This window comes from Mauremys reevesii, linkage group 5 (assembly GCF_016161935.1).
Source record: "Mauremys reevesii isolate NIE-2019 linkage group 5, ASM1616193v1, whole genome shotgun sequence".
Taxonomy (NCBI): domain Eukaryota; kingdom Metazoa; phylum Chordata; order Testudines; family Geoemydidae; genus Mauremys; species Mauremys reevesii.
In genome coordinates this window covers 105,884,696-105,898,942 of record NC_052627.1, presented here as the reverse complement: position 1 = coordinate 105,898,942, position 14,247 = coordinate 105,884,696, and the positions used below count along the sequence as shown (strand labels likewise).

At 42.3% G+C, this 14,247-nt stretch overlaps 1 protein-coding gene across 2 annotated transcripts in view; it reads right to left on the bottom strand.

Moving 5' to 3' along the window:
* ADGRA3 (adhesion G protein-coupled receptor A3) overlaps nt 1-14,247 on the bottom strand; it is a 114,774-nt gene that overhangs the window by 64,297 nt on the left and 36,230 nt on the right. For both annotated transcript variants that reach the window (XM_039541104.1, XM_039541105.1), the window contains exon 3: nt 2,823-2,894. In XM_039541104.1, coding sequence (XP_039397038.1) covers nt 2,823-2,894 — 72 coding nt within the window. The remainder of the gene's footprint in view (nt 1-2,822; nt 2,895-14,247) is intronic.

The following is a 14,247-nucleotide window of genomic DNA, read 5'->3' as shown; positions in this document are numbered from 1 at the left end:
TATTTAGACCAGGTCAACACCAGAAAAAGCTTGCTGTCATAACTATACCAGCATACACTCATAGCAGACACACAGCTTATACCAATAAGAAGTGCTTTTGCCAATATAGTTTATACAAGTTCCCAGAGCAAAATATGTGACACTTTCAAAATGTGTTATAAATGTGTTATGCTGTTATAAAATTTTGTCCACACTAAGGCTTTTGCAAGTAATGTAAAAAATATCACACCCCTAACCAACACTATTACACCAGCAAGTTTCTAGTGTAGATCTGACCTTATTCAAATTGGCCCAAATTTGCATCGGAATATTTGTACATGTAAATACTACTTAATGTAAGGAACACAGATTTGGTCCCCCAACTGCTTATTTTTTAAGTTTTCAAAAGATGACTACCTAATTTAATTTCCCTTTAGACATTTTCCCCCCCAATGACAGATAAACTGCTAGAATCCATGTGACAACTTTCACCATTGAAAATCGTAGGAAGGCACATTCATTTTACAATCACTACAGTTCTGAGGAGTTCAAAAATTAATTATTATCAACCATTTTCTTTTAAGATCCTCCAAATTTTATGGATCTGGAAGAGGACTTTTGGCTCCTAGGGTGTTATCTATCTATCATAAGGTTTTATGCTGGCACCCATCACTGAAGTATCACAACACCTTCCATATAAAATGTATTAGCAACATTAACTCCCTAATAAACCTCATGGATTCTCTGGCTCTTCCCTATTTTGGAGTATAAAATGTTACGTTTTTGATTGGCTGATTGATTTGTTTGCATTTTTACGTAGGAAGCAGGGCAGGCAGATGGGGTTTTAGTACTGTGGGTATTCTTTTTTAAATAGTGGAAACACTTTGCCAAAGAAGAAGGTTTTACATCATTTCCTAAAAGTGATCTCTAGATTTGACTAAACTCCTCTGGAAATTCATTCCATAGTCAGAACCCCGCAAACAAAAATGCTTTGTCTCTAGCTGTCAGGTGCTTCATTATGGTCTTTGCAATCTGCACTGCCCCAACGATGCACAACTGTCTCACTAGTTAGTAGATTTAATATAGCTGTGGCTTGGTCCATTAGTTGTTTTGAAGATAGTACCAAGGTCTTAAACTGGCAACAGCTGATGGGCTTGATGAGTTCACAGCAGCCCAAACCATAGAGGTTTTCGATCAGCAGCAGCCTGTGCATTGTTTTCACATTAAGTTTCAAATACAGCATCTCCCCCTAACCCAATCTGGAGAAGATAAATACACAGAACACTGTGGGAAGGTGCTCATTGCACAATGGAGGTAAAAATGGTATTTTTATGTTGTTACATGAACATCCAAGCCTTATGAGGAGTCAAACAGGACCCAGAGGCTTCACACCACTTCCAACAAGCTCTTCCAAAACATTTCTCCCTTCCAGCCAGCATTATCTCAGTCTTGCCTGAGCTGAATTTCAGCCAGCTGCTTTTCATCCAAGACCTGATGTCTTGACAATATTTGGACAACTTAGGGCTTGTCTATACTGGCACTTTACAGCATGGCAACTTTCTCACTGTGAAAAAACACTCCCGGGAGCACAGCAAGTTTCAGCGCTGTAAAGCACCAGTGTAGACAGTTCACCAGCGCTGGGAGCCGCACCTCATGGAGGTGGTTCTTTTAGAGCATTGGGAGAACTCTCTCCCAGCGCTCTGCTGTGACTACACAAGACACGTTAAAGCACTGCCTCAGCAGTGCTTTATCATTGCCAGTGTAGACTAGCCCATAGTGGTGGTGGCTGCATCAATGGAGAACAAGACATACAACTGAATCATCAGTATACTGTTGGCAGTTTTATAACTCTTCATGGCACTCCACGGGTGAGGACCTTTAAGGAAGAGGAGCAGTTACCAGTCATCACTCTCAGAGTTCTGTGGGAGATGAATGATTTGAGCCATTGTAGTGTTGTGCTGTCTACTCCCACTATTTCACATGGGCAGGTTACAGGTACCAAAGAAACAAGCTGTTAGATGAGCCAGTTAAGCATTTAACTTTTTTTAAAATGCTTAAATTTTAAGCACATGCTTAAGTACTTTCCTGAGCTGAGACCTGACTGACCAATTTATTTAGTGCCTATAACATTAGCTAATTAGGAGCTACCAAGATATTTCTAGAGCATTGGTCACCACAGTTCATGGATACTAAACATCACTAAAAATTCTGTAACTTAAAAGCTGCCCCACAGATTTTTGAAAATCTTTCAGAGAAAGGAATAAAAAAGGATGGTTCTCCTGCTGGGATCTTGTTTTCTAAGTTTCAGCCTGGGGAAAGTTTTTATAGCCTAGACATAAATCCAAGAAATATGTATAATAAGACAGTTGGCACAACCTTAATAAAGTGGCATTAACAGCACTGTAACTTTCACTAAGATATTAATAACTAGGGACTTGGTATTCTTCTATGACCTTTTTAAGGAAGCCACCACAAAGTAGTTCTCGGTACTTCAGAGGGTTATTCCTGATGACATCAAAGCTTTAGGTGAATATGGAGCCACTTGTGGCTCAAGACATAATACACAGGGAGAGTGATAGCGCAATTACTGACAGAAAATATCCAATAAAGCTGGTTATGAAAGGTTGGCAAGCCACAGGTAGTTCTCCAAAGCATGGTTTGACTCAAAAAAGCAGCTCTGAAAATGGTAACAAAGTTTTGTGTATGGTATTTAAATGATTTCTATATTAAATGTGCTCAATTACAGGAGATGGTGGATCTTGTTTGCTTTTAAACTGCCAACCCCTCAAACCTAACCTGGAATCTGAAAAAAAAAAAATCATATAACTAAATAAGATACTTACAATCTTTTAAGAGACGGAAGCCCCATAAAAGCACCTGGATCTATAATACTAATAAGATTGTTCTTTAGGTCCCTGTTAAAAAAAAAAAAGTGTAAAAGAGAAAGGTCAAATATTAAAATTTATGGCAGAGAAACTGACATTTTATATATAGAACTGAACACCTTTAAATTGCAAATGAGCTTCTGTCTGACTTTTGTCAGAAAGCAGAGAATACATATTTATTTTTCAAATTTTACTCATTATCTTTGATATTTTTCCACAATAAGGAATATAAACATTTCTTGTTTTCATTTAAATACCATCAATTGTATTTCTTACCATATTGTAATATATTATATCTTTGACAGATTCCCACCCTTACATCATGCTCATTAGAGTGGCTATTAACCTGAATTGAGCAATATGTAATCTGATTTTTCTTTTCTGCTACCTGAGTTTTACTGCTCTGTATTGACGAACTGTTGAGCAAAGAAAGTGAGGCAACATCCTGTGCCCATTTAATTCAATGTCTAAGCTCTCACTGACTTCAATGGTGTAGGATCAGGGCCTTGGATCAGCACACCAGATGAAGTTAGGATGGCTGTAGACAATGGATCATGTGATGTGTCCTGCTTTGGGGACAACTTATACCTTCAAGTAAGCGGCACTGCTATGGGTACCCACATGGCCTCACAGTATGCCCACATTTTTATGGCTGACTTAGAAAGATGATTCCTCAGCTCTCGTCCCCTAGCGCCCCTCCTCTACTTGAGCTACACTGATGACATCTTCATCATATGGACCCACGGGAAAGAGGCCCTGGAAGAATTCCACCTGGGATTCAACAATTTCCACCCCACCCCACCAACCTCAGCCTGGACCGGTCCACACAAGAGATCCACTTCCTGGACACTACAGTGCAAAGAAACGATGGTCACATGAACACCACCCTATACTAGAAACCTACTGACCGCTATACTTACCTACATGCCTCCAGCTTCCATCCAGGACACATCGCACGCTCCATTGTCTACAGCCAAGCCCTAAGATACAACCGTATTTGCTACAATCCCTCAGACAGAGACAAACACCTACAAGATCTTTATCAAGCATTTTTTAAATTACAATACACACCTGGGGAAGTGAGGAAACAGACTGACAGAGCGAGACGGGTACCCAGAAGTCACCTACTACAGAACAGGCCCAACAAGGAAAATAACAAAATACTACTGGCCATCATGTACAGCCCCCAGCTAAAACCTCTCCAGCACATCATCAACGATCTACAACCTATCTGAAAAAATGACCTCACCCCCAGAGACCTTTGGAGGCAGGGCAAGTCAAGCTTACAGACAGCCTCCCTAACCTGCAAAAACTCACCAGCAAGCACACACACACCACAGAACACACTAACCCAACACAAAACCTGTAACAACCCCCCTGCCTACTCTGTCCCCATATCCTCTCTCTAGACACCACACCACATCAGCCACACCATCAGGGGCTCATTCACTTGCATATCTACTAATGTGATTTATGCCATCTTGTGCCAGCAATGCCCCTCTTCCATGTACATTGGCTAAACAGGACAGACTCTACGTAAAAGAATAAATAGACACAAATAAGACATCAGGAATGGTAACATACAAGAGCCAGTAGGAGAACAATTCAATCTCCCCGGACATTCAACAATTGATTTAAAAGTAGCTGTCCAACAACAACAACAACAACAACAGACCTCAAAGAGAAACTGCAGAGCTACAATTAATTTGGGCTTGAATAGGGACTGGGAGTGGCTGGCTCGCTACAAAGGCAATTTTCTCTCTCTTGGTATTGACACGTCCTCATCAATTATTGGGAGTCGACCACATCCACCCTGACTGAATTGGCCTGGTCAACACTGGTTCTCCATTTGTAAGGTAACTCCCTTCTCTTCGTGTGCCAGTATATTTATGCCTGCATTTGTAATTTTCACTCCATGCATCTGAAGAAATGGGTTTTTTACCCACGAAAGCTTATGCCCAAATAAATCTGTTAGTCTTTTAGGTGCCGCCGGACTCCTCGTTATTTTATGAGCTCTAAGTTTGATTTGTGCTTTTGGTTCTTATCTTTAATACACATTACAGTTTAATTTGAGACAGAGAAATTATCTGTCTGGCCACTATTTACATAGTTTTAGAACAAACAGCCATAGCAGAAGAACTCTAAAAAATGTTCCCAACTCCTTATTCATTCAAACTCTTGGTTGCTTACCCATTTAATCTCAAACTTCTCTTATGTTATTTCTCTGGGGTAAAATTCTGGCCCCACTGACATCAATCGGGAGTTTTCTCATTGACTCCGGTGGGGCCAAGATTCCATCCTTGAAGTCTAAATACATATCTGTATTTATTTTGATTAGTCACGGATTTGATGCATTTATTTCTAAATGTTTGCTTATCACACTAGGGCTACCGAACTGCTGCTGCAATCCAAAAAATTATAAAGCTGGGGAGAGGGGGAAATCTAAAATCCTCAGTTAAAGTTAAAGATGGGGAGGGGGAGATAGAAGTCTCTCCTAAATCTACTACATTGATGAATATTCTGCCACCAGATAAAAGCGCACATCACTCAAACAAGGGGATAAAGTCTCTACTGTCACGCATGTATGCTTACATCAAGTGTAAATTTCACTACTAAACGATTCTCCAATATCTGGAGAGGACCTTTTTAGGCAAGGAGAGCTTTGTAGCTTGGTGCTTTGACTGTAAGGTCTCATGGAAGTATAACTCCATGGAGTGTTCCTTCTCATCTCATTTATTTGGACTATCCTTCCCAGTGCAATGACTAGGAGTCCACCTTCTCTCTGAACAACAGTGGGAAGAGACAATAACCCAGGAGTCTGGAGGACAATACGGCCAGCTTCCCTCAAGGGTGCTGCTGAATTAGCTACTGATGCTATGATAGATATGAGAAGACTACACACTATCTTCCCATCTCCCATATCTTGCACATGGAGAACAGGAGGCATTTATTCTTTGGATTATTTCTTAGTATTATTTTAAAATCCCCTTACATTGCTTTAGGCACATTCACAAATGCACAAAATACAAATAAATAGAACTGTAGATATGGACCATATTACCTTTTCTTCACTGTCCTATATCCACCTAAACTGAAACTCTCCCCCATGGAAAAGCCTATGAGAACAAATTTTAGCAACATGCCCTGGCAGTCTATTAATCCAGATTATTACAGACCATTGTGGAGGGAGTGAATTCCAGATCAAAGACTCCTAAAAGACTTCCTGCAGCCCTTTCTTGTTTAAACCTGGGAAGTGAGAGTTACTCACCATGTGCAGTAACCGAGGTTCTTTGAGATGTGTTCCCCTCTGGGTGCTCCACCTTAGGTGCGCTTGCGTCTGTGTCTAGGATTGAAGCTCTTCAGTAGCAGTGCCCGTTGGACCACATGTGCGCTCTTCCCCATCTCGCCTCGTGAGCAGCGGGTATATAGCGCTTAGCAGTCCAACCACCCGCATGCAGTTCCTTCTCTACTGCAGAGTCCATGTTTTAACTCCTAAGGACAGGGGAGGAGGGCTGGTAGTGGAGCACCCACAGGGGGACACATCCTGAAGAACCTCAGTTGCTACATAGGGTGAATAACCTTCCCTTCTTCTTCAAGTAGTCTCCCTATGAGTGCTCCAATTTAGGCAACCGTAGAGCAGTGCTCTTAGTTAGTAGGCTGGGGCTTTGGAGTTGGATTTGTTTAAGAGGATAGGACAGTCTGTCCTAGTACGTATCTGATGCCAAGTCCTGGGTTGTTGTGTAATGTTGTATGAATGCATCCGTTGACATCCAGGTAGCTGCTTTACAAATGTCCATAACCGGCACACTTTTCAGGAAGGTTATCAAAGTGGAAAGCAATTGAGTAGAATGGGTTTGAGTTCCTAGTGGTGGTTGTAGGTTATGTTGCCGGTAGCAAAGATGAATGCAATCTGAAATCCATATTGAGAGTGTTTGTTTGGATATGGCAGATCCTCTTGATCTTTCTGCAAAAGACAGGCATAATCCTGGTGATTTTCTGAACAGTTTAGTTCTTTCAAGATAAAAGGCCAGCGCCCTTCTAATATCTAAGGTGTGTAATGTGGCTTCTTGCTTTTTTTCATGTGGTTTGGGGAAGAAGGATTGAAGCTGACTATGTTAGTTCAGATGAAACAATGACGATACTTTGGGTTGCAACTTTGGGTGTGGTCATAGTGTGACCTTCTCCTGGAAGAAAACTGTGTATGGGGGTATGCCATGACGGCCCCTATTTCCCCTATCCATCGAGCATATGTGATGGCTATGAGAAAGGCTGTCTTCATGGATAGGTGTATGTAGTAACAGGTCGCCATGGATTCAAATGGGGAGCTGGTGAGGCAGTATAAGACTAGGTTGAGATCCCAAGGTGGGATGGGATCTCAGACTTCTGGGCGTAGGTTTCGAAGGCCCTTGAGGAATCTTTGTATCATCAAATGGGTAAATACCAAATGATCATCAGTCTTATGATGGAATGCTATAATGGCAGCGAGATGTACTCTAATGGAACTTGTGAATAGTCCTGACTTTTTGAGTTCTATGAAGTAATCTAGTACGTGTGGTAAAAGAGAGCTCAGCGCTGTGACATGTTTGTTGTCTCACCAAGTCTGGAACCTTTGCCATTTGCGAAGGTAAATATAGCATGCGGTGAAGCATCTGCTATTTAAAAAGGTCTCCTTTACTCCTTCAGAACAGGTCACCGCATGAGCCTAGAACCATGCCTTCAGACGAAGCTTTTTTTTTTTAAAGCTCCAGATTCAGATGGTGAATTTGGTGTGCGTTCTAAGAGAGGAGGTGTGGAGCCAGTTGAAGGGATATCAGTGGACAAACCACCATGCTCAATAGGTAAGGATACCACATTTTCAGGGCCACGTTGAGGCTATTAGGATTACTCTGGCCTCTTCTACTTTTACCTTGTGTAGCACCTTGAATAGTAAGGGAAAAGCTGGAAAGGCATAGAGGAGAGGTGCATTCCATTTGATAAGGAAGGCATCTCCCAGAGCTTGGTGACCCAGGCTCATCCTTGAAATAATAGTGGGCATTTCGTGTTTCCTGGTGTAGCGAATAGATCTATGTTCAGGAATTGTCACCAGCTGAAGACTGCTAGTGGGGTTGTTGTATCTATCTTCCATTCATTCTCTTGTGAGACTTTCCTGCTTAACAAGAGTCAACTGGGGTGTTTGGTGACTCGGTATGCATGTGGCCAAGATACTGATGCCATGCTGGATGCATCGGTTCCACAATTTTTAGCACTTCAGTGCACAGGAATTGACACTTCTCTCCCTCGTCTGTTGATATAAAACATGCAGGCAATGTTGTCCATCGTTACCCTTATGTTTTTGTTCCTGAGTACTGGTAGAAGTGTAGGCATGCATTGTGAACTGCACATTGCTTCTGATGGGGATTGCTTGCCCTGTACCGTGTGGTTCTGTAGGTGTGCTCCACAGCTGAGTATAGCTGTCGGTATAAGAGATGGTGATAGCTGCAGGAAGGGAATTCTAGTACAGACATTGTAGGGTTTTGTCCATCAGTCTAGTGTCACCTGACTTTCAGTGGTATCTACAGAGATTTGTAGAGGCTGTGTCTGTGTGGAACAAACTGTTTGGAGCCAGGCCTGGAGGCAGCATATATGTAATCTGGCATGTTTTACCATGAATGAGGCCACTGCCATATGACGGAGCAACTGTAAACAAATTCTGACCAAAACCTGTGGACTGATTCGAACGCGGGTAATTAGACTGACTATTGTGGCAAATCTGTGGGTTGGCCAGAAGGCTTTGGTCTCTACTGCATCGAGATGGGCGCCGATAAATTCCAGTAGTTGTACCATTTTCTATGTTGATTTTAGCGTGTTTATTTTGAGGCCTAGTTTTGGGAAGAGGTCCATCATCTTTCTTATGACTACAAGTGCATCAGCTGAAGAAGGAGCTTTGATCAGACAATCATCTAGGCATAGGTGCTGTGGAAAGGACAATACCTTGAAAGGATAATGCTCCAACCCCAAGACAAATCTGAGGAATCTCCCATGAGAAGAGTGTATGGTGATGTGGAAATATACATCTTGGAGATTGAGGGCAGACAACCAGCCCCCGCTGTTCCAGTGCTGAGATTATTGTTGATAACATGACCATTTTGAACCGTTGTAGTTTCACAAACTTGTTGAGGTTTCTTAAATCTAGGATCAGCCTCCACCCACCATTTTTCTTTTGGATTATGAAGTAGTTGGAATAAAATCCTTTCCCTCTGAGTTGGAATGGGACTGGCTTTACAGCACCCAATCGTAGGAGGCGATTTCTTTCATCTCGAAGAAGATGCTCATGAGAAGGATCCCTGAAGAGCGATGGCGGGGGGGGGGGGGGGAAGGCAGGAGGGAAAAAAATGGAATCAAGTACCTCATTGCTGGTGATTCCCAGTACCCACTTGTCAGAGGTGATCTTCCATCACATTGGGTAGAACGGGGTCAAATGGTTGCCAAACTGAAGCAGTATTTTTGATGGTTGCACCACATGGCCCAGGAGAATTGTCTCAAGGTTTCAACTAAATTCTCAAAACTTGTTTTGAGGTAGGTGGGTGGGACACACAGAAGTGTGTTGAGGTCTGGCTATGCTTTGGGGAGGGAGGGAGGGAGGCCTCTGTTGTCTGCAGTGCATTGTATTTTGTAGTTTCATTGTAGGAGGAAAGATAGAGGTCGAGATCTTGGGGTAGGTTGGTACCTACCCCGTCTTCTCTTCAAATTGGAGAGAGTCCAGCAGAGGGCAACAGAAATGATTAGGGGGCTGGGGCATAAGACTTACGAGGAGAAGCTGAAGGAACTGGGTTATTTAGTCTGCAGAAAAGAAGAGTGAGGGGGAATTTGATAGCAGCCTTCAACTACTGGAAGGGGGAGCATTCTATAAATTCTATCCTGGACTAAGGGCTGTTGAAAACGAACAGAGGGCAACTGAGCTTCACAGCGCTATATTGCTGCCACTCACGGCGCAAGATGGGGGAGAGTGCACATGCGGCCCAACAGGCACTACTACCAAAGATCTCCAATCCTAGATGCAGGGACACAAGCACACCTAAAGTGGAGTGGGCATAGGGACACTACTTGAAGAAGAACTGCTAGTTCAAGAACCTCACCAGATCTCAACTGCCACAGAACCATATGAAGAGAGGTGGATGTTTAGAATTTTATCACTTAAAAATTATACATACAGGCTGGTGGCAAGGAACAAGAACTTAACTTTAAAAATTCTGGAAGCCAGTGGATATGGGATTTGAGGGTTGGAAGGGAAATGAGCTGGTTTTACTTATAACCATAAATAATGTGCCAAACTTAAAACTATCTTCTCAAAGAAAAAGTGCCAAAAGCTCTTAAAAATCTAACACTTGCCAGGCCTTTCACAGAAGCTATACAAAACATTCATGCTTGGACTCAGGAAAGTATTTAAGCATTTGCTCAAGTCTGCACTTAAGAACATGCTTAAATGCCATTGACTTAGTGACTAAAAATAGCTACAATTACTAGCACTGAAATAATTTAAAAAACTACTTTACTTATTTTTCATATTTATGCTACTTGGTTTTGCATTACACGCACTTTAGGCAACAGACTAGTCTAATTTTAATTTATAGTCAGCTTTACTTTGTGATTCTGATGCAATTAGAATGTTGCAATGTTTAGGCTGCAAACACTGCAGAGGAATGCTTAAATCCCCCTAAAAAAACAGAACACCTTTCAGATTTCTAAATTCATGCATATTGACTAGAATTCTGTTGATTAGGTATGTACTTAAAAAAAGCAAAACCTTAACTTTGGATTTAAACTACATGAGTGTCTTAAAATAATCAATTTAAAACCTCTTATGCATCAACATAGCAGTTAATTATGTCTCACTAAAAAAAATTACTAATAAATTAGCTGTCAGTACTGAGTTAATTTTGTGCTCTTGAAAAGTGAGAAATACAGAAGTTATCTCTGGAAGCTCTTCAGCATTCTGGAAAGATACTGAATGTACCCACAGTTGGTGAAACTGTCACAGCCTCCAGGTTCAAGAGCAGGTTCTCAATAAAGATATAACAGTGGTGAGCAAATGGAGAAACCACATTAGAACCATTCTGAGGATAAAGAGTCTTGTCAGAAGGTGTTGCTTTTTCCCCCCACTAGCCATTCTGTTGATACATGCATTTACAATCTTAGCAACAAACGAGACAACTTATCACCACTTTAAAAATATTTCTCTTGAATAAAAGTTCAGCCAGCATGATGAAGTTATCTTTATATAAACTGTTTACTAATCTAAAGTAAATTTTGAAATAAATACAGTCAAACACTCCTGTAGCAATCTATTAAAAACAGTTCATATGATAAAGCAATGTTGCCAATACCTCAGCTTTGGTCCATCAACTTATCTGCTCTCCCTGTCACAACACGAAGGTTGTTTTCGGCTCACAGACCTTCTCTTAGCGGTTCTGTGTGAGTGGCTTGTCTCTCTGGGCTCACCTCCCTAAGAGGTAAAACGTTGCAGTGAGAGTTCCCACCAGGATTCTGGGGCTTGAAGGGCTGATTCCATGGGCAGGAGTTTGAGCCTTAACTCTGTCTTTCCTGGACCTGGGCTTCAATTGCTGGCATAAGCCACACTTTTGTGGAATGTGCTTTTCCCCCAGCAGCAAACGCACTGCGAGTATCTGTCAGCTGCTGGATTAGATTCCTTGCAATTGAGGCACTTTTTGAATCCTGGGGAGCCAGGCATACCCTTGTGCAAAAAGGAGTCCCCCACACCAAGGTTGGCAGGAGGAAAACACTTTATTTTTCATTTTTAGGGCTTGACTACACTTGCAAGTTGCAGCGCTGGTGGAGGCTTTCCAGCACTGCAATTAGTAACTGTCCACACCTGCAAGGCACATCCAGCGCTGCAACTCCCTGGCTGCAGCGCTGGCTGAACACCTGGTCTGCTTGGGGAATAAGCATTGCAGCGCTGGTGATCCAGCACTGCTCGTCAAGTGTGGCCACACACCAGCGCTTTAATTGGCCTCCAGGGTATTAGGAGATATCCCAGAATGCTTTTAACTAAATTACTCTCTTTGTTTTGTTATGCAGCCTCTCTTTGTTTTGTTGTGAACGAGCTCCGTGCGGAGCTCCGTTGTCGGTGCTGCTTATCTAAAAAACAAACAGAGCTCCTGTTTGCTGTGATCAATCTGTACCTGGCTGTAAACAATCAAATGAGAGGCAGGCAGGGAGTGAGTGAAACAGCGGGGAGTCGTGTTGGCTGCAGGCTGTTTGCAATTAAGACTAAGGGGTTGGAAACATTTTCTGATTTTTTCAAGGCAGGAAGCTAAACACACAGTGTTGGCTCCAAAAATCCCCTCTCTCTCTCTCCCCCCCCCCGCTCCCTGTCCCACTAGACCCCACTCCACCCCCCTTTTTTGAAAAGCACGTTGTTGCCACTTGAACGCTGGGATAGCTGCCCATAATGCATCACTCCCAACAGCGCTGCAAATGCTGCAAATGTGGCCACACACCAGCGCTGGTAGCTGTGAGTGTGGCCACACACCAGCGCTGTTCCTGCACAGCTGCACGACCAGCACTGTAACTCCCAGCGCTGCAACTTTCAAGTGTAGCCAAGCCCTTAGTTTCTTTTCTTTTTTAAGGCACTGCCAAATAAAATGTAAACAAGGTAATGAAAGAAAATGGCTTCAAGGGAAGCTAAAATTAGCAAATCTAAAGGGAGTTAATGATCCTTGAAAGGACATCTTTAGCTCAGTCTCTAGCCAGGGGCGGTTGAGAAGGAACTGAGGAGGATTGCCTGCACACACTGGCTGCTCCTCCTGGCAAGTAAGGAGCAGCGCATGCGCAGGTGGGATGGACTGCTACCTAAGTTCTCACATCAGCAATGCAGGGACGCAGACACACCTACATCAGAGCACTCATAGGGTCAATACTTGAAGAACAAACAATGTTATCAAGGAAAAAGCATTTTAAATGTGACCTACAAAGAACTGATAGAATTCCAATGGATGTCTGTCTATTGTCAATGGACTTGAGATAGTTTCTAGAGTGATCATCAGTTCCTGAATCATACAGTGGTGTGAAGTACTGGTATTAGTCAGGGAAGCTGGTGGAGATCAAGTGCTGTGGAAGTTGGTCCACCACCACCTTAAAGCTATGTCTACACTAGAGAACTTACAGCGGCACAGCTGTACTGATGCAGCTGCGCTGCTGTAAGACCTTTTATGAAGCCGCTCTATGCCAATAGGAGAGCGCTCTCCCACTGACATAGCACTGTGCACACTGCCAGTTATGTCGGCAAAAGTCATGTTGCTCGGGGGTGTGTTTGTTTTTTTTCACTCCTCTGAGCAATGCAAGTTTTGCTGACATGAGTGATAGTGTAGATATGGTCAAAGAAACCTTGTCCAGGAATGGAAAATTGGAAGAAGGACAGTACTCAGCAAGACTGGCAGCATCTAACAGCAGTTCCTTGAATACAGACTATCGCATGCTTCAAGGAAATAGAGTGGGCATCTCATGAGAGGTTAAAGCCAGGGTCAAATAAAAAAAATTATTTTACAGTGGTCAGCCTTCAGTTTTCCCTAAGATATAGATACAGTAATCTCAGTATCTCTAGCTTACCCTACAACTAATGGACAGAAAAATCCTGAATTTTGCAAAACAAAGTAATTTAGCTATTTAAAAACAATAACTGAAGCCATCACTGACTCTAGTGACCTTGTCAGCAGAACAGAGCAGAACAGAAGGAGAAGTCTTTGCAGCAGACAGCACCTGGGCAAACAGCCAGGTACGATTAGTCAGCTCACAACCTTGGACAGCTCTGAAGAGAGAAATTTAGCAATGCTAAAGCCAAAATGGCTCTCTTGGCCTTTCACAATGCCATGGTATAGGCTTTCTTGAACTCCTTGTGCCTGAAGCAATCAAGTATGACTTAGGTCACTTGCTTTCTGGTCTCCTACTCCTTATTCCTATACTTCATCTGACAAAGTTTATTAGTGAATCAAGTTATTCCCTAGGTGAGACTGCAATCAAAGTGTTTTGAAAAATCTAATCCAAGAAACAACAAGAATATTTAAAGGTAGGCAATCCAGGTTCAGACTGAATCACATAGAACACTTCTGTGGATATGCACTTCAGAGAGACCATGATAAAGCAAGAGAAAAGCCTCTTTCAGTCACAGTATATGATTTCAAGAAGTTTTTTTTATGGTCAAAACTATTAAAGTTCAGAGCATGTTGTCTGCCAGCACACTACAGGCTCGTCTCCATTTATGGTTCATCTATTACAGGAAATCTACATATTAAAGTGACCTATAAGTATAGTGGAAACAGAGTGGTTATTTAGCAGTCACCATATCAACAACGGACGAATACAGTAGAACCCCATTTATTAACATGGA